The following is a 24,206-nucleotide window of genomic DNA, read 5'->3' as shown; positions in this document are numbered from 1 at the left end:
CAAAATTCTCACTACCCCCGGAGAACGAGAGATCTTAGGCTCAGAACAAACTCCATGAACGCAAGCTGAACCGGTCACCTGAAACTGAGACACAGTTTTACGGAGATCTGCTACCTCCAGTGAAAGACCTTGCATGCGGTCAATCAAGGCTGAAACCGGATCCATGCTTAAGACGGTAATGGCGGTTTATAATGTCACGGATGATGTTGCAGATAGCTGGAAGTTATGGATAAACATCCGACTGGCTTGATCCCAAACTAAGGAGCATAAAGGTGACCCCTATAAAACCCTAAGAGCTCACCCTGACTGCTAAGCACATACAAGGGTCTCAGAGGTAGACGATTGCATGCCCCCGTACCTAGACTAAGTGACACCTGAAAACCCTATAATAGTGAGGGGACACAACCACCGGCTCCCTGCACTTAATACAGAGGGAGTCAGGGTCACCTAGAATCAAGCCAGCAAGTAAACAATACATGAAAGGACTTATCTGAACAAGCAGTAACAGAAATCTCCAGCAGTGAACACTTCAATCCAGGAAGTAGTATAAGCCGCAAAGTGAGGCAGTATGGGAGGGAATATAAAGAGAGTCAATTAGTGTGAATAGGTGACAGCTGGAAGAAGTAAAGGAGATGACAAAGTGAGGCAGTATGGGAGAGAATATAAATGAAAGAGGATTAGTCTAAATAGGTGACATCTGGGAGAAGGAAATGAGATGACAAAGTGAAACCAAAACAAAGAACATCATGCAAGAGGTATAAAAGGACGTCTGTCAGACCTTCTCACAGAAGTGGCGGTGACATGTATAGGGTCGGGGTGATGTGGATTTGACAGGCGTTGTAAAGGGTAGGGGTGATGTAGAGTTGACGAGTCATGTATAGGGCCAGGGTGATGAAGAGTTGACGAGTCATGTATAGGGCCAGGGTGATGTAGAGTTGACGAGTCATGTATAGGGCTAGAGTGATGTAGAGTTGATGAGTGATGTATAGGGTCAGGGTGATGTAGAGTTGACGGGTCATGTATAGGGTCAGGGTGATGTAGAGTTGATGGGTGATATAAAGGGTTGTCCTGCTCATCTGTATATAGAATAAATCTTACCGGTTCATTGACTCTTTTCACAAAGAGCGCCAGGAAGAAGACAGCCGCAATTGGTGGTGCCAAGAAACTTGCTACAGACTGGATGTAATCAAACAACTGTCCTCCTTGTGCAGCTTGGACAACGGGAATCCATGCAATGCTGAAGGCCACAAGACAAACGGTCCACACCCTGAGAGAGGAGCAGATGCAGCAGATAAGGCAGAGGTTTCACTCATCACTAATCATGACGATCTCTCGCGTACCTTCCCACCAGAAGAAGCTCCTTTTCCGCAGCCTGAGGCCTCATCTTCCTCCAGACGTCCATTGTAAACAGAGTACTACTGCTGTTAAAGATGGAGGCAAGACTGCTCATGAGAGCGGCCAGCATCACCGCCAGCATAAGACCTCGGAGACCTGAGGGGCAGAATGGAGGGTCATCAGCGCAGGTGTAGTGTATTTAGTGCTCTTTGTTGGTTACCATTCCCTATGTAATTGGGAGGACATACAACTAATATTCTAGTATTTTGGATTTTCTCCCATTTATTGACCATGCGTCTTCCTGGCTGATAGCATCTCATGACCATTGAGGATCTGACTGTGGATTGTTGGTGGGAAAGATTTTCCTGGTTGGGAGTTTATTACAAGGAATCTACGACCCTAACACACATTAGCGTATTGTCTATTGTAGTGAGGCGCCCCCAACTCTTTCCAGTTGGATGATGTCTGGGGAAAGAAGAATTTTGCCCAATCCTTTTGTGCTCCCGGCAAATAAGCCGCCACAAGAGAAGTCTGGCAATGACTTTCTCCCCTCTCTGCACTGAATAGACATACATGTTTAGCGGAAACAAAAGAGTTATGTGTATGAGGAACCAGGAGAGACAGGGTTCCGAATGTTCAGCTGACAGCTACTGAATGTGTATGGCGCCTCTACAGGGAGTGATGCTGGCTTTGTGTCTTCTGGATAAAATTACACAGACTGGAGGACCTTGATGGTCAAGTCTAGATTAGGCCACAATTTAACATCACTTTTATTGAATTTGGCCTCATTGGTTTTTCTTCTGTATGAAGTGAACCTCATCTTGTATATGGGACCCATGCTGGGGACAACACCTGGAGCCCTGTGGCTACAAGCTGTCATGGGATGGCGCTCTGCCATTCACAAACCTCTTGGCATCAGCTCTACAACCAGCTTGGGATAAGCAATGTTTGAACAGCCGGACTCCGCACCGCAGATCTTCAGGCACTCGGACGGCACAACACATGCAACTTCATCTGTAACAAAGACGTGATGTAGTGGCAAATACGGACACAGGCTGCATGGACATGCTTAGATCGCATATTTCAACCCAATTCCAAAAACGTTGGGGCGCTGTGTGAAATGTAAATAAGTTCTAATGTACACGACTATAGCCATTTTGCAGTCCACAAACCGCGAATCCACAAAATACGGATGTGGTCCGTGTGCTGTGTAGATTACACGGTGACAGGTTCTCTGTATATATAATCTGCTCAGCTCCTCCTGCTCTATAACACGCTGCCTGCAGATTACACGGTGACAGGTTCTCTGTATATATAATCTGCTCAGCTCCTCCTGCTCTATAACACGCTGCCTGCAGATTACATGGTGACAGGTTCTCTGTATATATAATCTGCTCAGCTCCTCCTGCTCTATAACACGCTGCCTGCAGATTACACGGTGACAGGTTCTCTGTATATATAATCTGCTCAGCTCCTCCTGCTCTATAACACGCTGCCTGCAGATTACATGGTGACAGGTTCTCTGTATATATAATCTGCTCAGCTCCTCCTGCTCTATAACACGCTGCCTGCAGATTACATGGTGACAGGTTCTCTGTATATATAATCTGCTCAGCTCCTCCAGCTCTATAACACGTTGCCTGCAGATTACACGGTGACAGGTTCTCTGTATATATAATCTGCTCAGCTCCTCCTGCTCTATAACACGCTGCCTGCAGATTACACGGTGACAGGGTCTCTGTATATATAATCTGCTCAGCTCCTCCTGCTCTATAACACACTGCCTGCAGATTACATGGTGACAGGTTCTCTGTATATATAATCTGCTCAGCTCCTCCTGCTCTATAACACGCTGCCTGCAGATTACATGGTGACAGGTTCTCTGTATATATAATCTGCTCAGCTCCTCCTGCTCTATAACACGCTGCCTGCAAATTACATGGTGACAGGTTCTCTGTATATATAATCTGCTCAGCTCCTCCTGCTCTATAACACGCTGCCTGCAGATTACACGGTAACAGGTTCTCTTTATATATAATCTGCTCATCTCCTCCTGCTCTATAACACGCTGCCTGCAGATTACACGGTGACAGGTTCTCTGTATATATAATCTGCTCAGCTCCTCCTGCTCTATAACACGCTGCCTGCAGATTACATGGTGACAGGTTCTCTGTATATATAATCTGCTCAGCTCCTCCTGCTCTATAACACGCTGCCTGCAGATTACACGGTAACAGGTTCTCTTTATATATAATCTGCTCATCTCCTCCTGCTCTATAACACGCTGCCTGCAGATTACACGGTGACAGGTTCTCTGTATATATAATCTGCTCAGCTCCTCCTGCTCTATAACACGCTGCCTGCAGATTACATGGTGACAGGTTCTCTGTATATATAATCTGCTCAGCTCCTCCTGCTCTATAACACGCTGCCTGCAGATTACACGGTGACAGGTTCTCTGTATATATAATCTGCTCAGCTCCTCCAGCTCTATAACACGTTGCCTGCAGACTACATGGTGATGGGTTCTCTTTATTTCTGGACGTGTTCCTCAGCCCGCACAGTGATTTCTGGACGTGTTCCTCAGCCCGCACAGTGATTTCTGGACGTGTTCCTCAGCCCGCACAGTGATTTCTGGACGTGTTCCTCAGCCCGCACAGTGATTTCTGGACGTGTTCCTCAGCCCGCACAGTGATTTCTGGACGTGTTCCTCAGCCCGCACAGTGATTTCTGGACGTGTTCCTCAGCCCGCACAGTGATTTCTGGACGTGTTCCTCAGCCCGCACAGTGATTTCTGGACGTGTTCCTCAGCCCGCACAGTGATTTCTGGACGTGTTCCTCAGCCCGCACAGTGATTTCTGGACGTGTTCCTCAGCCCGCACAGTGATTTCTGGACGTGTTCCTCAGCCCGCACAGTGATTTCTGGACGTGTTCCTCAGCCCGCACAGTGATTTCTGGACGTGTTCCTCAGCCCGCACAGTGATTTCTGGACGTGTTCCTCAGCCCGCACAGTGATTTCTGGACGTGTTCCTCAGCCCGCACAGTGATTTCTGGACGTGTTCCTCAGCCCGCACAGTGATTTCTGGACGTGTTCCTCAGCCCGCACAGTGATTTCTGGACGTGTTCCTCAGCCCGCACAGTGATTTCTGGACGTGTTCCTCAGCCCGCACAGTGATTTCTGGACGTGTTCCTCAGCCCGCACAGTGATTTCTGGACGTGTTCCTCAGCCCGCACAGTGATTTCTGGACGTGTTCCTCAGCCCGCACAGTGATTTCTGGACGTGTTCCTCAGCCCGCACAGTGATTTCTGGACGTGTTCCTCAGCCCGCACAGTGATTTCTGGACGTGTTCCTCAGCCCGCACAGTGATTTCTGGACGTGTTCCTCAGCCCACACAGTGATTTCTGGACGTGTTCCTCAGCCCACACAGTGATTTCTGGACGTGTTCCTCAGCCCACACAGTGATTTCTGGACGTGTTCCTCAGCCCACACAGTGATTTCTGGACGTGTTCCTCAGCCCACACAGTGATTTCTGGACGTGTTCCTCAGCCCACACAGTGATTTCTGGACGTGTTCCTCAGCCCACACAGTGATTTCTGGACGTGTTCCTCAGCCCACACAGTGATTTCTGGACGTGTTCCTCAGCCCACACAGTGATTTCTGGACGTGTTCCTCAGCCCACACAGTGATTTCTGGACGTGTTCCTCAGCCCACACAGTGATTTCTGGACGTGTTCCTCAGCCCACACAGTGATTTCTGGACGTGTTCCTCAGCCCACACAGTGATTTCTGGACGTGTTCCTCAGCCCACACAGTGATTTCTGGACGTGTTCCTCAGCCCACACAGTGATTTCTGGACGTGTTCCTCAGCCCACACAGTGATTTCTGGACGTGTTCCTCAGCCCACACAGTGATTTCTGGACGTGTTCCTCAGCCCACACAGTGATTTCTGGACGTGTTCCTCAGCCCACACAGTGATTTCTGGACGTGTTCCTCAGCCCACACAGTGATTTCTGGACGTGTTCCTCAGCCCACACAGTGATTTCTGGACGTGTTCCTCAGCCCACACAGTGATTTCTGGACGTGTTCCTCAGCCCACACAGTGATTTCTGGACGTGTTCCTCAGCCCACACAGTGATTTCTGGACGTGTTCCTCAGCCCACACAGTGATTTCTGGACGTGTTCCTCAGCCCACACAGTGATTTCTGGACGTGTTCCTCAGCCCACACAGTGATTTCTGGACGTGTTCCTCAGCCCACACAGTGATTTCTGGACGTGTTCCTCAGCTTGCACAGTAATTTCAGGATGTGTTCCTCAGCCCACACAGTGATTTCTGGACGTGTTCCTCAGCCCACACAGTGATTTCTGGACGTGTTCCTCAGCCCACACAGTGATTTCTGGACGTGTTCCTCAGCCCACACAGTGATTTCTGGACGTGTTCCTCAGCTTGCACAGTAATTTCAGGATGTGTTCCTCAGCCCACACAGTGATTTCGGGTTGTATTCCTCAGCCGGCAAAGTGACTTCTGGATGTGTTCCTCAGTTAATGTACTGATTTTTGGATATGTTCCTCAGCCTGCACAGTGTTTTCTGGACGTGTTCCTTGTTTTCTTCAGCCCACGCAGTGATTTCTGGTATACGTTATGCCTGTTTAGTATCCACTCCAGTACTGACCATCGGACTTGTTCGTTGCGCTCAAGGATTTCTGCAGATTGTCGGAAGCTTTGATGATATTATGTGCTGTAGATGGTGGGATATTCAAACTACATTTTTCTGAAACTGTTTCATGATTTTTCACAGATTGGTGGACATCTAACCCATCTTTGCTTCTGAGAGACTCTGCCGCTCTAACATGTACTTTTTTTTATACCCAATTGCTCCTTCAGCTGTTTTTTATTAGCTTCACTTACTTTTCCAGCCTTTTGTTGTTCCTGTCCCATCTTTTTTTGAGCTGCGTTGCTGCTGTCAAGTTCTAAATTAGGTCATTTTTTTCATAAACTGATAAACTGTCTCCTTCTATCATCTCACATATGTTCTATGCTCTGCTGTGAAGAAAATATGTGTCTATGGAATCTTGGGGCCCCAACTTTTTGGGAATTTGGGTTGTATAACTTCAATTATTTATTTAGCTGTGTTCCCCATGTGATACACAGATCTTACCTGGATACAAGACCCTGCTGATCATGCCGGGCATAACCATGAGGAACATGGGAAGAATCTTCAAATAACCACATAACACGCACCCTAATTTAACATGTGTTAAAGAACGGGCGGCCAAACAGCGCTGAACAATCACCTGAAACAAGAGGGCGATACGGGTGATCTGGAGCATCATCCTACTCAGCACAGTATCATCCCTTTACCCTGCTTTACTGCCCAAAATGCACAGTGCAGAGATGGGTGAATCTGTAGAGGTTCGGTTCAGTTCAACAAGGTTTTTAAAAAGCTCAGTTTGACCTGAACCAGATTTGTATAAAACCCGTCTAATCTCCAAGGACTAGAGGAAAACGTGTTCTCTTTTCATTAATCTTATTATGAATTTTTACCACCCTCTAAGCTAGTAGTGGTAGTAGTAGTGGAAGTAGTAGTAGTAATAGCGGTAGTAGTAGTAGTGGAAGTAGTAGTAGTAATAGCGGTAGTAGTAGTAGTGGAAGTAGTAGTAATAGCGGTGGTAGTAGTAGTAGTGGAAGTAGTATTAGTAATAGCGGTGGTAGTAGTAGTGGAAGTAGTATTAGTAATAGCGGTGGTAGTAGTGGAAGTAGTAGTAGTGATAGCGGTGGTAGTAATAGTAGTGGAAGTAGTAGTAGTAATAGCGGTGGTAGTAATAGTAGTGGAAGTAGTAGTAGTAATAGCGGTGGTAGTAGTAGTAGTGGAAGTAGTAGTAGCAGTAGTGGTGGTAGTAGTAGTGGAAGTAGTAGTAGTGGTGGTAGTAGTAGTAGTAGTGGTGGTGGTAGTAGTAGTGGTGGTAATAGTGGTGGTGGTAGTAGTCGTAGTAGTAGTAATAGTGGTAGTGGTGGTAGTAGTAGTAATAGCGGTAGTAGTAGTAGCAGCAATAGCGGTGGTAGTAGTGGAAGTAGTAGTAGTGGTGGTGGTAGTAGTAGTAATAGCGGTGGTAGTAGTGGAAGTAGTAGTAGTGGTGGTAATAGTAGTGGTGGTGGTGGTGGTAGTAGTAGTAGTAATAGTGGTAGTGGTGGTAGTAGTAGTAATAGCGGTAGTAGTAGTGGTTAGTAGTAGTAGCAGCAGCGGATGTGGAAAGGGAAGGGGGAAGTAGTAGTGGCTATTACCCCAACGCCCCTGATGAAGCTGCTTTGCGGCGAAACATGTTGGGTGGGGTACTGATAGTTCATGCATCTTAGGCAGGTTACAGTATAGGGTTGCGACCTGTGTCCAGCTTATTAGATACTGAGTGCAGCTCCGGAGGCTATCCAGCTCTGCTCTCCCTGTGTGTTGGAGGGTGTGAATGAATGATGGATGTCTGTTACATAGGGATATAAGAACAAACCTTACCCACTTACAATAGGAACCCTTATATAAAGGGTCCAAAGGGACACCATCAGTTCACCATTAGGGATCACACCACAGTGCATTACACCTAGGGAGCGGTGGCGCTATTACACATCCTTTCGAGGAGTAGTGCCATCATTCTCTCAGTGGATCTACAGTATCGTGCACTTGATACCTAACAGAGTATTTTTGAGGTAATTGACCTCTCAAATAGAGTGCATAGCGAGTGACAGCGACCATTTCAAGACATATAGGGTTAGTGGTAGTAATAGTAGTGGTGGTAGTAGTAATAGTAGTAGTGGTAGTATTAAGTAGTTATGTTAGTAGTGGTGGTAGTAGTAGTCGTGGTAGTAGTAAGTAGTGATGTTAGTAGTCGTGGTAGTAATAGTAGTGTTGGTAGTAGTAATAGTAGTAGTAATAGTAGTGGTGGTAGTAGTAGAGGTAGTAATAGTAGTGGTGGTAGTAGTAATTGTAGTAGTGGTGGTAGTAGTAGTAATAGTAGTAGTAAGTAGTTATGTTAGTAGTGGTGGTAGTAGTAGTAGTGGTGGTAATAGTAGAGGTAGTAATAGTAGTGGTGGTAGTAGTAATAGTAATTGTAGTAGTGGTGGTAGTAGTAGGGGAAGTGGTGGTAGTAATAGTAGTAAGTAGTGGTGGTGGTAGTAATAGTAGTGGTGGTAGTAGTAGTAGAGGTAGTGGTGGTAGTATTAGAGGTAGTGGTGGTAGTATTAGAGGTAGTGGTGGTATTAATAGTAGTAATAGTAGTGGTGGTAGTAATAGTAGTAGTGGTAATAGTAGTAGTGGTGGTAGTAGTGGTAGTAGTAGTAGTGATGTTAGTAGTGGTGGTAGTAGTTGTAGTGGTAGTAGTAATAGTAGTGGTAGTAGTAGTAATTGTAGTAGTGGTGGTGGGAGTAGTGGTAGTAGTAAGTAGTAGTGGTGGTAGTAGTAGAGGTAGTGGTGGTAGTATTAGAGGTAGTGGTGGTATTAATAGTAGTAATAGTAGTGGTGGTAATAGTAGTAGTGGTGATGTTAGTAGTGGTGGTAGTAGTTGTAGTGGTAGTAGTAATAGTAGTGGTGGTAGTAGTAGTAGTAGAGGTAGTGGTGGTAGTAATAGTAGTGAAGTTAGTAGTAATAGTAATTGTAGTAGTAGTGGTGGTGGTAGTAGTAGTAAGTAGTAGTGGTGGTAGTAGTAGTAAGTAGTAGTGGTGGTAGTAGTAGTAGTAGAGGTAGTGGTGGTAGTATTAGAGGTAGTGGTGGTATTAATAGTAGTAATAGTAGTGGTGGTAATAGTAGTAGTGGTGGTAGTAATAGTAGTGGTGGTAGTAATAGTAGTGGTAGTATTGGTGGTAGTAGTAGTGGTAGTAGTAAGTGGTGGTGGTAGTAGTAGAGGTGGTGGTGGTAGTATTAATAGTAGTAGTAGTAGTAGTAATAATAGTAGTGGTGGTGGTAGTATTAATAGTGGGAGTAGTGGTGGGAGTAGTAGAGGTAGTGGTGGTAGTAGTAGTGGTAGTAGTAAGTAGTGATGTTAGTAGTGGTGGTAGTAGTTGTAGTGGTAGTAGTAATAATTGTAGTAGTGGTGGTGGGAGTAGTGGTAGTAGTAAGTAGTAGTGGTGGTAGTAGTAGAGGTAGTGGTGGTAGTATTAGAGGTAGTGGTGGTATTAATAGTAGTAATAGTAGTGGTGGTAATAGTAGTAGTGGTGATGTTAGTAGTGGTGGTAGTAGTGGTAGTAGTAATAGTAGTGGTGGTAGTAGTAGTAGTAGAGGTAGTGGTGGTAGTAATAGTAGTGAAGTTAGTAGTAATAGTAATTGTAGTAGTAGTGGTGGTGGTAGTAGTAGTAAGTAGTAGTGGTGGTAGTAGTAGTAAGTAGTAGTGGTGGTAGTAGTAGTAGTAGAGGTAGTGGTGGTAGTATTAGAGGTAGTGGTGGTATTAATAGTAGTAATAGTAGTGGTGGTAATAGTAGTAGTGGTGGTAGTAATAGTAGTGGTGGTAGTAATAGTAGTGGTAGTATTGGTGGTAGTAGTAGTGGTAGTAGTAAGTGGTGGTGGTAGTAGTAGAGGTGGTGGTGGTAGTATTAATAGTAGTAGTAGTAGTAGTAATAATAGTAGTGGTGGTGGTAGTATTAATAGTGGGAGTAGTGGTGGGAGTAGTAGAGGTAGTGGTGGTAGTAGTAGTGGTAGTAGTAAGTAGTGATGTTAGTAGTGGTGGTAGTAGTTGTAGTGGTAGTAGTAATAGTAGTGGTGGTAGTAGTAGTAGTGGTGGTAGTAGTAGTAATTTTAGTAGTGGTGGTGGTAGTAGTGGTAGTAGTAAGTAGTAGTGGTGGTAGTAGTAGAGGTAGTAGTAAGTAGTAGTGGTGGTAGTAGTAGAGGTAGTGGTGGTATTAATAGTAGTAATAGTAGTGGTGGTAATAGTAGTAGTGGTGGTAGTAGTAGTAAGTAGTGATGTTAGTAGTGGTGGTAGTAGTTGTAGTGGTAGTAGTAGTGGTGGTAGTAGTAGTAGTAGAGGTAGTGGTGGTAGTAATAGTAGTGGTGGTAGTAGTAATAGTAATTGTAGTTGTGGTGGTGGTAGTAGTGGTAGTAGTAAGTAGTAGTGGTGGTAGTGGTAGAGGTAGTGGTGGTAGTATTAGAGGTAGTGGTGGTATTAATAGTAGTAATAGTAGTGGTGGTAATAGTAGTAGTGGTGGTAGTAGTGGTAGTAGTAAGTAGTGATGTTAGTAGTGGTGGTAGTAGTAGAGGTAGTGGTAGAGGTAGTGGTGGTAGTATTAGAGGTAGTGGTGGTATTAATAGTAGTAATAGTAGTGGTGGTAATAGTAGTAGTGGTGGTAGTAGTAAGTAGTGGTGGTAGTGTTAGTAGTGGTGGTAGTAATAGTAGTGGTGGTGGTAGTAAGTGTAGTGGTGGTAGTAGTAGTAGTGGTGATAATAGTAGAGGTAGTAATAGTAGTGGTGGTAGTAGTAATAGTAATTGTAGTAGTGGTGGTAGTAGTAGAGGAAGTGGTGGTAGTAATAGTAGTAAGTAGTGGTGGTGGTAGTAATAGTAGTGGTGGTAGTAGAGGTAGTGGTGGTGGTAGTAGTAGAGGTAGTGGTGGTATTAATAGTAGTAATAGTAGTGGTGGTAGTAGTAATAGTAGTAGTGGTGGTAATAGTAAGTAGTGATGTTAGTAGTGGTGGTAGTAGTTGTGGTGGTAGTAGTAGTGGTGGTAGTAATAGTAGTGGTGGTAGTAATAGTAGTGGTGGTAGTAATAGTAGTGGTGGTAGTAGTAGTAGAGGTAGTGGTGGTAGTAATAGTAGTGGTGGTAGTAGTAATAGTAATTGTAGTGGTGGTAGTAGTGGTAGTAGTAAGTAGTAGTGGTGGTAGTAGTGGTAGTAGTAAGTAGTAGTGGTGGTATTAATAGTAGTGGTGGTGGTAGTAGTAGTAATAGTAGTAGTGGTAATAGTAAGTAGTGGTGGTAGTAATAGTAGTGGTAGTGGTAGTGGTGGTGGTGGTAGTCGTAGTAGTAGTAATAGTGGTAGTGGTGGTAGTAGTAGTAATAGCGGTAGTAGTAGTAGTGGTTAGTAGTAGTAGCAGCAGCGGATGTGGAAAGGGAAGGGGGAAGTAGTAGTGGCTATTACCCCAACGCCCCTGATGAAGCTGCTTTGCGGCGAAACATGTTGGGTGGGGTACTGATAGTTCATGCATTTTAGGCAGGTTACAGTATAGGGTTGCGACCTGTGTCCAGCTTATTAGATACTGAGTGCAGCTCCGGAGGCTATCCAGCTCTGCTCTCCCTGTGTGTTGGAGGGTGTGAATGAATGATGGATGTCTGTTACATAGGGATATAAGAACAAACCTTACCCACTTACAATAGGAACCCTTATATAAAGGGTCCAAAGGGACACCATCAGTTCACCATTAGGGATCACACCACAGTGCATTACACCTAGGGAGCGGTGGCGCTATTACACATCCTTTCGAGGAGTAGTGCCATCATTCTCTCAGTGGATCTACAGTATCGTGCACTTGATACCTAACAGAGTATTTTTGAGGTAATTGACCTCTCAAATAGAGTGCATAGCGAGTGACAGCGACCATTTCAAGACATATAGGGTTAGTGGTAGTAATAGTAGTGGTGGTAGTAGTAATAGTAGTAGTGGTAGTATTAAGTAGTTATGTTAGTAGTGGTGGTAGTAAGTAGTGATGTTAGTAGTCGTGGTAGTAATAGTAGTGTTGGTAGTAGTAATAGTAGTAGTAATAGTAGTGGTGGTAGTAGTAGAGGTAGTAATAGTAGTGGTGGTAGTAGTAATTGTAGTAGTGGTGGTAGTAGTAGTAATAGTAGTAGTAAGTAGTTATGTTAGTAGTGGTGGTAGTAGTAGTAGTGGTGGTAATAGTAGAGGTAGTAATAGTAGTGGTGGTAGTAGTAATAGTAATTGTAGTAGTGGTGGTAGTAGTAGTAGGGGAAGTGGTGGTAGTAATAGTAGTAAGTAGTGGTGGTGGTAGTAATAGTAGTGGTGGTAGTAGTAGTAGTGGTGGTAGTAGTAGAGGTAGTGGTGGTAGTATTAGAGGTAGTGGTGGTAGTATTAGAGGTAGTGGTGGTAGTATTAGAGGTAGTGGTGGTAGTATTAGAAGTAGTGGTGGTAGTATTAGAGGTAGTGGTGGTAGTATTAGAGGTAGTGGTGGTAGTATTAGAGGTAGTGGTGGTAGTAGTAGAGGTAGTGGTGGTAGTATTAGAGGTAGTGGTGGTAGTATTAGAGGTAGTGGTGGTATTAATAGTAGTAATAGTAGTGGTTAGTAGTAGTAGTAGCAGCAGCGGATGTGGAAAGGGAAGGGGGAAGTAGTAGTGGCTATTACCCCAACGCCCCTGATGAAGCTGCTTTGCGGCGAAACATGTTGGGTGGGGTAGTGATAGTTCATGCATTTTAGGCAGGTTACAGTATAGGGTTGCGACCTGTGTCCAGCTTATTAGATACTGAGTGCAGCTCCGGAGGCTATCCAGCTCTGCTCTCCCTGTGTGTTGGAGGGTGTGAATGAATATTGGATGTCTGTTATATAGGGATATAAGAACAAACCTTACCCACTTACAATAGGAACCCTTATATAAAGGGTCCAAAGGGACACCATCAGTTCACCATTAGGGATCACACCACAGTGCATTACACCTAGGGAGCGGTGGCGCTATTACACATCCTTTCGAGGAGTAGTGCCATCATTCTCTCAGTGGATCTACAGTATCGTGCACTTGATACCTAACAGAGTATTTTTGAGGTAATTGACCTCTCAAATAGAGTGCATAGCGAGTGACAGCGACCATTTCAAGACATATAGGGTTAGTGGTAGTAATAGTAGTGGTGGTAGTAGTAATAGTAGTAGTGGTAGTATTAAGTAGTTATGTTAGTAGTGGTGGTAGTAGTAGTCGTGGTAGTAGTAAGTAGTGATGTTAGTAGTCGTGGTAGTAATAGTAGTGTTGGTAGTAGTAATAGTAGTAGTAATAGTAGTGGTGGTAGTAGTAGAGGTAGTAATAGTAGTGGTGGTAGTAGTAATTGTAGTAGTGGTGGTAGTAGTAGTAATAGTAGTAGTAAGTAGTTATGTTAGTAGTGGTGGTAGTAGTAGTAGTGGTGGTAATAGTAGAGGTAGTAATAGTAGTGGTGGTAGTAGTAATAGTAATTGTAGTAGTGGTGGTAGTAGTAGGGGAAGTGGTGGTAGTAATAGTAGTAAGTAGTGGTGGTGGTAGTAATAGTAGTGGTGGTAGTAGTAGTAGTGGTGGTAGTAGTAGAGGTAGTGGTGGTAGTATTAGAGGTAGTGGTGGTAGTATTAGAGGTAGTGGTGGTATTAATAGTAGTAATAGTAGTGGTTAGTAGTAGTAGTAGCAGCAGCGGATGTGGAAAGGGAAGGGGGAAGTAGTAGTGGCTATTACCCCAACGCCCCTGATGAAGCTGCCTTGCGGCGAAACATGTTGGGTGGGGTAGTGATAGTTCATGCATTTTAGGCAGGTTACAGTATAGGGTTGCGACCTGTGTCCAGCTTATTAGATACTGAGTGCAGCTCCGGAGGCTATCCAGCTCTGCTCTCCCTGTGTGTTGGAGGGTGTGAATGAATGATGGATGTCTGTTATATAGGGATATAAGAACAAACCTTACCCACTTACAATAGGAACCCTTATATAAAGGGTCCAAAGGGACACCATCAGTTCACCATTAGGGATCACACCACAGTGCATTACACCTAGGGAGCGGTGGCGCTATTACACATCCTTTCGAGGAGTAGTGCCATCATTCTCTCAGTGGATCTACAGTATCGTGCACTTGATACCTAACAGAGTATTTTTGAGGTAATTGACCTCTCAAATAGAGTGCATAGCGAGTGACAGCGACCATTTCAAGACATATAGGGTTAGTGGTAGTAATAGTAGTGGTGGTAGTAGTAATAGTAGTAGTGGTAGTATTAAGTAGTTATGTTAGTAGTGGTGGTAGTAGTAGTCGTGGTAGTAGTAAGTAGTGATGTTAGTAGTCGTGGTAGTAATAGTAGTGTTGGTAGTAGTAATAGTAGTAGTAATAGTAGTGGTGGTAGTAGTAGAGGTAGTAATAGTAGTGGTGGTAGTAGTAATTGTAGTAGTGGTGGTAGTAGTAAGTAGTTATGTTAGTAGTGGTGGTAGTAGTAGTAGTGGTGGTAATAGTAGAGGTAGTAATAGTAGTGGTGGTAGTAGTAATAGTAATTGTAGTAGTGGTGGTAGTAGTAGGGGAAGTGGTGGTAGTAATAGTAGTAAGTAGTGGTGGTGGTAGTAATAGTAGTGGTGGTAGTAGTAGTAGTGGTGGTAGTAGTAGAGGTAGTGGTGGTAGTATTAGAGGTAGTGGTGGTAGTATTAGAGGTAGTGGTGGTATTAATAGTAGTAATAGTAGTAGTGGTAATAGTAGTAGTGGTGGTAGTAGTAGTGGTAATAGTAGTAGTGGTGGTAGTAGTAGTGGTAGTAGTAGTAGTGATGTTAGTAGTGGTGGTAGTAGTTGTAGTGGTAGTAGTAATAGTAGTGGTAGTAGTAGTAATTGTAGTAGTGGTGGTGGTAGTAGTGGTAGTAGTAAGTAGTAGTGGTGGTAGTAGTAGAGGTAGTGGTGGTATTAATAGTAGTAATAGTAGTGGTGGTAATAGTAGTAGTGGTGGTAGTAAGTAGTGATGTTAGTAGTGGTGGTAGTAGTTGTAGTTGTAGCGGTAGTAGTAGTAGTAGAGGTAGTGGTGGTAGTAATAGTAGTGGTGGTAGTAGTAATAATAATTGTAGTAGTGGTGGTGGGAGTAGTGGTAGTAGTAAGTAGTAGTGGTGGTAGTAGTAGAGGTAGTGGTGGTAGTATTAGAGGTAGTGGTGGTATTAATAGTAGTAATAGTAGTGGTGGTAATAGTAGTAGTGGTGGTAGTAGTAGTGGTAGTAGTAAGTAGTGATATTAGTAGTGGTGGTAGTAGTTGTAGTGGTAGTAGTAATAGTAGTGGTGGTAGTAGTAGTAGTAGAGGTAGTGGTGGTAGTAATAGTAGTGGTGGTAGTAGTAATAGTAATTGTAGTAGTAGTGGTGGTGGTAGTAGTAGTAAGTAGTAGTGGTGGTAGTAGTAGTAGTAGTAGTAGTAGAGGTAGTGGTGGTAGTATTAGAGGTAGTGGTGGTATTAATAGTAGTGGTGGTAATAGTAGTAGTGGTGGTAGTAATAGTAGTGGTGGTAGTGGTAGTAGTGGTGGTAGTAGTAGTGGTAGTAGTAAGTGGTGGTGGTGGTAGTAGTAGAGGTGGTGGTGGTAGTATTAATAGTAGTAGTAGTAGTAGTAGTGGTAGTAATAATAGTAGTGGTGGTGGTAGTATTAATAGTGGGAGTAGTGGTGGGAGTAGTAGAGGTAGTGGTGGTAGTAGTAGTGGTAGTAGTAAGTAGTGATGTTAGTAGTGGTGGTAGTAGTTGTAGTGGTAGTAGTAATAGTAGTGGTGGTAGTAGTAGTAGTGGTGGTAGTAGTAGTAGTGGTAGTAGTAGTAATTGTAGTAGTGGTGGTGGTAGTAGTAAGTAGTAGTGGTGGTAGTAGTAGAGGTAGTAGTAAGTAGTAGTAGTGGTGGTAGTAGTAGAGGTAGTGGTGGTATTAATAGTAGTAATAGTAGTGGTGGTAATAGTAGTAGTGGTGGTAGTAGTAGTAAGTAGTGATGTTAGTAGTGGTGGTAGTAGTTGTAGTGGTAGTAGTAGTGGTGGTAGTAGTAGTAGTAGTAGAGGTAGTGGTGGTAGTAATAGTAGTGGTGGTAGTAGTAATAGTAATTGTAGTTGTGGTGGTGGTAGTAGTGGTAGTAGTAAGTAGTAGTGGTGGTAGTGGTAGAGGTAGTGGTGGTATTAATAGTAGTAATAGTAGTGGTGGTAATAGTAGTAGTGGTGGTAGTAGTGGTAGTAGTAAGTAGTGATGTTAGTAGTGGTGGTAGTAGTTGTAGTGGTAGTAGTAATAGTAGTGGTGGTAGTAGTAGTGGTGGTAGTAGTAGTAGAGGTAGTGGTGGTAGTAATAGTAGTGGTGGTAGTAGTAATAGTAATTGTAGTAGTGGTGGTGGTAGTAGTAGTAGTAAGTAGTAGAGGTAGTGGTGGTAGTATTAGAGGTAGTGGTGGTATTAATAGTAGTAATAGTAGTGGTGGTAATAGTAGTAGTGGTGGTAGTAGTAAGTAGTGGTGGTAGTGTTAGTAGTGGTGGTAGTAATAGTAGTGGTGGTAGTAATAGTAGTGGTGGTAGTAATAGTAGTGGTGTTAGTAATAAGTAGTGGTGGTAGTAATAGTAGTGGTGGTAGTAATAGTAGTGGTGGTAGTAATAGTAGTGGTGGTAGTAATAGTAGTGGTGGTAGTAATAGTAGTAGTGGTAGTAGTAAGTAGTGGTGGTGGTAGTAGTAGAGGTGGTGGTGGTAGTATTAATAGTAGTAGTAGTAGTAGTAGTGGTAGTAATAATAGTAGTGGTGGTGGTAGTATTAATAGTAGTAGTAGTGGTGGGAGTAGTAGAGGTAGTGGTGGTAGTAATAGTAGTGGTGGTAATAGTAATTGTAGTAGTGGTGGTGGTAGTAGTGGTAGTATTAAGTAGTGGTGGTGGTAGTAATAGTATTGGTGGTGGTAGTATTAATAGTAGTAGTGGTGGTAGTAATAATAGTAGTGGTGTTGGTAGTATTAATAGTAGTAGTAGTGGTGGTGGGAGTAGTAGTGTTCTAAGATAAATATGAGGGGGTGACATTGTTCATGCCGCAGTTCTCCCTGCTGACAAACGATGTGCCCCCTTCGAAGGGTTTCAGCACCCGGATGAGCTGCCACTGCCTGACCACGAAGCAACACACGCTCCCTGCTGAGGCGGTCTGGTGCACAATCATCCACGGCTTTCTGCTGCTCGTACAGAGACGCTCGAGCATGTGCAATGTTGAATTCTACCGAGCGGGCACGTTGTGGATTGAGCGGTGTAGCGGCAGGCCGTTCTGTGGCTGCAGGTCCAGGAGAGCGCTCCTCGCCACATGAGAGCGGCTGAAGTGCTTGGACAGTCCCCTGGACTTTGCCAGACCTTGTGCAAGCCAGTGTACCGATTTAGAAAGCGCTACAATACTAGGTTGATGACGTGAGCCATACAGGGAGCTATAGCCCAGGTTCAGGGCGGACAGGATTTTGCACCCATTGTCGTTGACCTTCTTGCCCAGTTGAAGTCGGCGGGGGGACATCCTGGGGATGTTTGCTGCTTGATGTACTTAAGCAACTGCTCGCCGGTGTGGCTACTCTCTTCCAGCTTCAACAGCACATGACAAAACGTGTCCATGGAAGAGAAGGACAAGTCCTTGGTGTGAGAACCAAGCCGACACAATTGTGGTGGTGGTGGTGGGGGCGTGGGGTAAAAAGGACCTGGCCTCGTTTCTGAGGTGCTGCTTCACTGCTGTCACAAAACACATTGACCCAGTGGGCCGTGAAAGCCATGTACTGTCCCTGCCTGTAACGGCTGCTGTTTCCACCATGGTGTGAGAGTATAAGTCAGGGATGGCTTTTTGGGAGAAGAAATGCTGTCTAGGAATCTTCCAGCGAGCCTGAGCGCACCCCATTAACTGCATAAAGGCAGCAGACTTGACTAAATGGTACTGCAGCAACTGCAGTGCCAGGTGGGGGTGAAGCTTGCGCGCCATCAGCTTGCTGGGCATGTAGAGTTGTTTCTTGGCTACGCATTCCGTTATCGATGTCTGACGATGGAGTGCAGGAGAAGTCTCAGCGGACAGCCAGAAAGTGAGGACGACTATGTGAAAGACACGGTACTGCCTGTGGATGTGGCCTGGCTACCACAAGGGGGATCAGGAGAAGGAGTAGCTGGCTACCACCTCTGTTTGCCCACGGGATAGGGTGATGCCACTTCATGTGGTTCCATAGAGTTCTGGTGCCTGCCCATGTCTTATTTTGCTCTTGCGCAGCTTGCACATGAGAATGCTTCAGTCTTCCAGCAGCATGGAGAAAACTGAAAGATGGGAGATACTTGTGCAGCAGCGGTAAAGGCAGCCGAGCAGGGCTTAGCGCTGGCATGTTGTGGGACTAACCCATCCACAGCATCAGTGGCATCACTAGATCCTGAAGCAAACATGGCTCTGGCTGTTCTTTGGGAGGTACATGGCCTCTGCGCTTTATTGCTGCCGCCATAACCCTCCTCCTCTGATGTTGCCACTTCCAGAGCAACCCGATCCGACTACCAGGTCGAGTCCAGCACACAATGGTCATCAGAGTCCTCACCCTCCCTGCCGTTTCTATCAGACTGTAGTGATGTCATGGTGGGTTCTTTGGCCCCCTCCCCATTCCCAGGTCTGTATTTGCCCTTACTGCTGCCCCCCCAACACCAATACCATGGCTATGGGTGCCACTACTACCACCACCACCACCATCACAGCTGTGCATGGGGTCCCCCTACCTCCTCCCCAACCTTCTCCTCAGGGCAGCCCAAATGGTGACTTCTCTCACACAAGTCGTCAACAAGGAGACTGTCTTGACCAGGCATCCTCAAACTGCGGCCCTCCAGCTGTTGCAAAACTACAACTCCCAGCATGCCCGAACAGCCTACAGGTATCAGCCTATAGCAGGGCATTGTGGGAGTTGTAGTTTTACAACAGCTGGAGGGCCGCAGTTTGAGGATGCCTGGTCTTGACTATCTATTCTAGGGCGTGGTTTTCTTGCCACTTCTTAGGGAAAGGAAGGTACCCCACTAAGAAGAGGCAGTGAATACTGAGGGGACTCCACTGAAGGTCTGCTCTGGGGCTGCAAGTAGGAGGAGCAGGAGGAACGCTGTGACCCCTGGCTCCACGGCATGGTGTCAGACTCCAAAGTCACCTCCACGTCATCCTGCTTTCTCCTCAACGATAATTCTCGCCTTTTCTTTCGATTGAAACCCTTACGTATTCCTGACATTCCTGTATTGTATTACCAAACCTAAAAAGTTTCAGGTTGATCTGCCGGACAAAATCTGGGGAATTTAGGGTTAGGGTTTGTTGGAACACTAATTCGCTCTTCTCTAGAGGACAGCCCAAGCAGAAGAGTAGCTGAATCCTACTGCCAAAGAGGCCTAAAGAATGGATTGCATGCTGACCAGACGCCGAAGACAGAAAATGGAGGACTCACTTGGTCGCTGCACCAGTACCATGTGGAAACAATGCTCAGTCCTACTATCAGAGCGGGCCATGGCAAGTCCCCAGAGTAGGCATCACGTAAGAGGTGGAGGGCATCTGGCCGTGGGGATGCACAATGAGCAGACACATTAGCCAGAATACTTGGAGTAGCGTTCATATATTTCTCCATGAGTGCATTATAGCCTCCAATCTGCAGAAAAGCTACAACAGAAATAGAACACGGAGTAAGGAAACAATAGGTTTCAAGGCACCAGTTAAGTTGTTGCCATCAGAAGTCACCTAAAACCTCAAAAAATCACAAATTACCGGGCCTCAAAATAAAAAACTAGTTTGTGGTAATAGTGACTCTAAAGTGAGTTGGCTCCCCCGTCACCCTGGTAAGGTGCTCTTGTCCTATTGAATCACCCTATTCAAAGTATGAAAGTGTCAAGGTTGCTAGAAAGTCGGTGGACAGGCTCTCTTACACACGAAGTCTCGGGAGAAATGTGCAGATAGGACTGTCTTTAGCATACAAGATTCTGTTTATCTGTAAAATAGCAAAAATAGATTAAAATCTGATAAAATAGCAGCAAAAATAGACAATATAGCAAAGAGAGTCACAGCTCAATCAGTAACAAATGTCAGAACGGGGACTTGTGATCTGTCGAAGCTCGGTCCTCCTGGATGTATAGGACTGGCACAGATGGTCTCATAAGGACTTTTGCCCGCACTCTACATATGAATATTCCCGCATTATTTCATCTGTTTCTTCTTGGCAGCGCTTCCAATCACCGCGGCAAAACCTGCCCGCGGATTGTCCAGTACAGGATCGCCACTACACAGGTGGGACGCTGAAAGACTGACGTCTTAGTCACGCGCCTGTCCGATTTTACAAGGGTGACTACAAGCAGGATAGCCGTGAAGACATCATACAGGTAACGGCAGGTGAAGTTGTTATCGGCAGCCACGTGGGATGCCACGGCTGACCTGACAACCCTCTGCCTGGAAGTTATACTTACCTAACTCTATTACCCACTACTGACCCATTGGGACATTGTGCAATATAAATGGCAGCCATTTGTCACCATAGAAGAACACAAGTCTCTAGGAGAAGGCATTGGACTCTCTGGGTCACATTTTTCTTATTTTACACATATTTTATCTACTTTTTGATCATCAACACTAATTAATTCATCAGCACCAGGATCAACTCGCCAACTAGACTGGACACTCATTCCTTTTTTTATTTTTACCTCTTTACCTCCTTATTTCTCATCGATTTACTTCACAACTTTTAACTATTTATCCTTTTGCTGCACATGCACTTTTTTTGCACAATTGCACCAATGCAATCAAGTTTGTATTGGATTTATGTCTGTGTGGGAACTCCAATAAGTACCCGTATACCCTCCTTATACATAGATTTTTACATTTCTGCATAAGACCTGATGAGGAGTCTCTACATTATACTGCAGACTTTACACTTACTGAGATTCGGAGCCCCCGATACATGGTTACAGGTGAGCCACTCAAAACAAGCTGAAATAGTCAGAAATCGGAGCTCCGTTGCAGCCAAAATGTGGGGTAGATCCCTGGATTCTAAATTAATAGGAACAGAGTCATTGCGGTTATGCTGCGTTTTTTATGCTAAAAATGTATCTAATAATGTTCGATGGATTTTTCAGAAAATATGTCATTCATTCTTGCCAATATTGTCATCAACATTGGTGGAAACTTTGCCAGTAAAGCAAACCTATAGTCAAACGTCAAGCGTACTCGTAGTTTGAACATGTCCCCATTATTAGTACTTGTATTTATTTAGAATTATAATCTAATATTGTATTCCATAAAAACATGAATAAATATAGCTTGCGGCTCCCACTCATTTATCACCTCCTCTCACTTCTATCAAGCTCTATGTATTCATGTTTTTATGGAATACAATATTAGATTATAATACCCCTATATTATGTACCCTAAAAAATGCATTAAAAACACAGCATAACCACAATGACTCTGTTCCTATTCATTTGGAATCCAGGGATCTACCCCACATTTTCACTGCAACAGAGCTCCGATTTAAAAGGCCTGGTCTCCATAGTCTGAGGAAGAGGAGGTGAATCTCCTCGAAACGCGTCTGGTTGTCCTACATGCTAAAAAAATAAAATAAATGAGATCTGTTTTTTAAATAAGCATGGCCATGCAATGAAGAAAATCATCAGGAACAAGTGAACTACCTCTCACTACAGTAAAACTCCGCGAGTAAAGGAGACGTCCTTAGAATCTCGCGAGAAGTCGGCACCAGGAGCACGGTACGGAGCAGAAAACCAAGATGCCGACACCACATGACTGAGATCCGCTGGCTCCTGGAGAGGTAAGTGCCCATTATTGGGCGACTACAGAGAGAGACTTTGGACGCTTATGTACCGTGGGTGAAACATCACTACAGATTCCCCAAGAACCTTATAAACATCACAAGGGTTGTGGGAAGGGGAACACCTGTAGGCATCACGGTCAAGCAACAAAAAGTAAGATCTATTACTCTGTTCCACGTCATTACACCTGAACAGTCCAACGATCTGGCTCTTCTGTGAGTACTCACCAACATATTACCATCTATCCTTCCATCCGAGATATTGGATCATTTGGAATCTAGTTACTATCGTGACTAAAACGGATCAATGTCTATTTGCATGTGATCCATCTGTGCCAGTCCTATACATCCAGGAAGACCGAGCTTCTATAGATCACAAGTCCCCGTTCTGACATTTGTTATTGATTGAGCTGTGACTCTTTTTCTATATTGTCTATTTTTGCTGCTATATTGCCTGATTTTAATCTATATTGTTATATTTCTACCCTTGCTGCTATTTTATCAGATTTTAATCTATTTTTGCTATTTTACAGGTTAAACAGAATCTTGTATGCTAAAGACATTGCACATTTCTCCCGAGACTTCGTGTGTAAGAGAGCCTGTCCACCGACTTTCTAGTTTGTGGTAATAATCTGTGAATGATCCCAGTGTAAGGAGGTCTAGATGCCCTCATCTCCATTATTGCAGCCATAAAGCAATACTGTGATCAGGACCCAGCCCAGTGGAAAAGCCACCATCATTATCTGCAGGATTTATGGTGAAGACTGAAGAGCACAAACCAGCAACGAATGAAGGATTCCTCAGTGAACAACCTTGTCATCTGAGACCTAAGCAACACACAACTACCAGGGATGAAGGGACATCCAGACTGTGAACTCACCATATCCAGCAAGAACGCAAGCTCCACCGATGATGACAAATGTCTGAACGGTATCTGTGTACATGAGCGCAGCAAGGCCCCCTACAGCAAAGCAGAGAGAAATCCCCTTACAGATGAGCAAAACTAGACTACTGTGAGAAATACATGATATCATGGAGGATGGGGGGGGGGGTCACCTACAGAGATACATTATATCATGGAGGATGGGGGGTCACCTACAGAGATACATTATATCATGGAGGGGGAAGGAGGGGCCACCTACAGAAATACATGATATCATGGAGGATGAAGGGGGTAGCCACCTACAGAGATACATGATATCATGGAGGATGGGGGGTCACCTACAGAGATACATTATATCATGGAGGATGGAGGTAGCCACCTACAGAGATACATTATATCATGGAGGATGGAGGTAGCCACCTACAGAGATACATTATATCATGGAGGATGGAGGGGTCACCTACAGAGATACATTATATCATGGAGGATGGGGGGTCACCTACAGAGATACATGATATCATGGAGGATGGGGGGGTCACCTACAGAGATACATGATATCATGGAGGATGGGGGTTCACCTACAGAGATACATTATATCATGGAGGATGGGGGTTCACCTACAGAGATACATTATATCATGGAGGATGGGGGGGCCACCTACAGAAATACATTATATCATGGAGGATGGGGGGTCACCTACAGAGATACATTATATCATGGAGGATGGAGGGGCCACCTACAGAGATACATTATATCATGGAGGATGGGGGGGCCACCTACAGAGATACATTATATCATGGAGGATGGGGGGGTCACCTACAGAGATACATTATATCATGGAGGATGGGGGTTCACCTACAGAGATACATTATATCATGGAGGATGGGGGGTCACCTACAGAGATACATTATATCATGGAGGATGGGGGGGGTCACCTACAGAGATACATTATATCATGGAGGATGGAGGGGTCACCTACAGAGATACATTATATCATGGAGGATGGGGGGGTTCACCTACAGAGATACATTATATCATGGAGGATGGGGGGTTCACCTACAGAGATACATTATATCATGGAGGATGGGGGTTCACCTACAGAGATACATTATATCATGGAGGATGGGGGTTCACCTACAGAGATACATTATATCATGGAGGATGGGGGTTCACCTACAGAGATACATTATATCATGGAGGATGGGGGTTCACCTACAGAGATACATTATATCATGGAGGATGGGGGTTCACCTACAGAGATACATTATATCATGGAGGATGGAGGGGTCACCTACAGAGATACATGATATCATGGAGGATGGAGGGGGTCACCTACAGAGATACATGATATCATGAAGGGGGAAGGAGGTAGCCACCTACAGAGATACATTATATCATGGAGGATGGGGGTTCACCTACAGAGATACATTATATCATGGAGGATGGAGGGATCACCTACAGAGATACATTATATCATGGAGGATGGAGGGGCCACCTACAGAGATACATTATATCATGTAGGATGGAGGGGCCACCTACAGAGATACATGATATC

At 44.6% G+C, this 24,206-nt stretch overlaps 1 protein-coding gene across 1 annotated transcript in view; it reads right to left on the bottom strand.

Annotated features, from left to right (window-relative positions):
- SLC5A2 (solute carrier family 5 member 2) overlaps window positions 1-24,206 on the bottom strand; it is a 95,566-nt gene that overhangs the window by 32,857 nt on the left and 38,503 nt on the right. The window contains exons 7-12 of the mRNA XM_044274674.1: window positions 22,649-22,729; window positions 19,408-19,616; window positions 6,492-6,627; window positions 2,242-2,349; window positions 1,341-1,491; window positions 1,099-1,267 (exon numbers count right to left, since the gene is read on the bottom strand). Coding sequence (XP_044130609.1) covers window positions 1,099-1,267; window positions 1,341-1,491; window positions 2,242-2,349; window positions 6,492-6,627; window positions 19,408-19,616; window positions 22,649-22,729 — 854 coding nt within the window. The remainder of the gene's footprint in view (window positions 1-1,098; window positions 1,268-1,340; window positions 1,492-2,241; window positions 2,350-6,491; window positions 6,628-19,407; window positions 19,617-22,648; window positions 22,730-24,206) is intronic.

This window comes from Bufo gargarizans, unplaced genomic scaffold (assembly GCF_014858855.1).
Source record: "Bufo gargarizans isolate SCDJY-AF-19 unplaced genomic scaffold, ASM1485885v1 original_scaffold_1966_pilon, whole genome shotgun sequence".
In the NCBI taxonomy this organism is placed as follows: domain Eukaryota; kingdom Metazoa; phylum Chordata; class Amphibia; order Anura; family Bufonidae; genus Bufo; species Bufo gargarizans.
The sequence above is the reverse complement of the archived record's forward strand: the minus strand, read 5'-3'. Positions and strand labels throughout refer to the sequence as shown.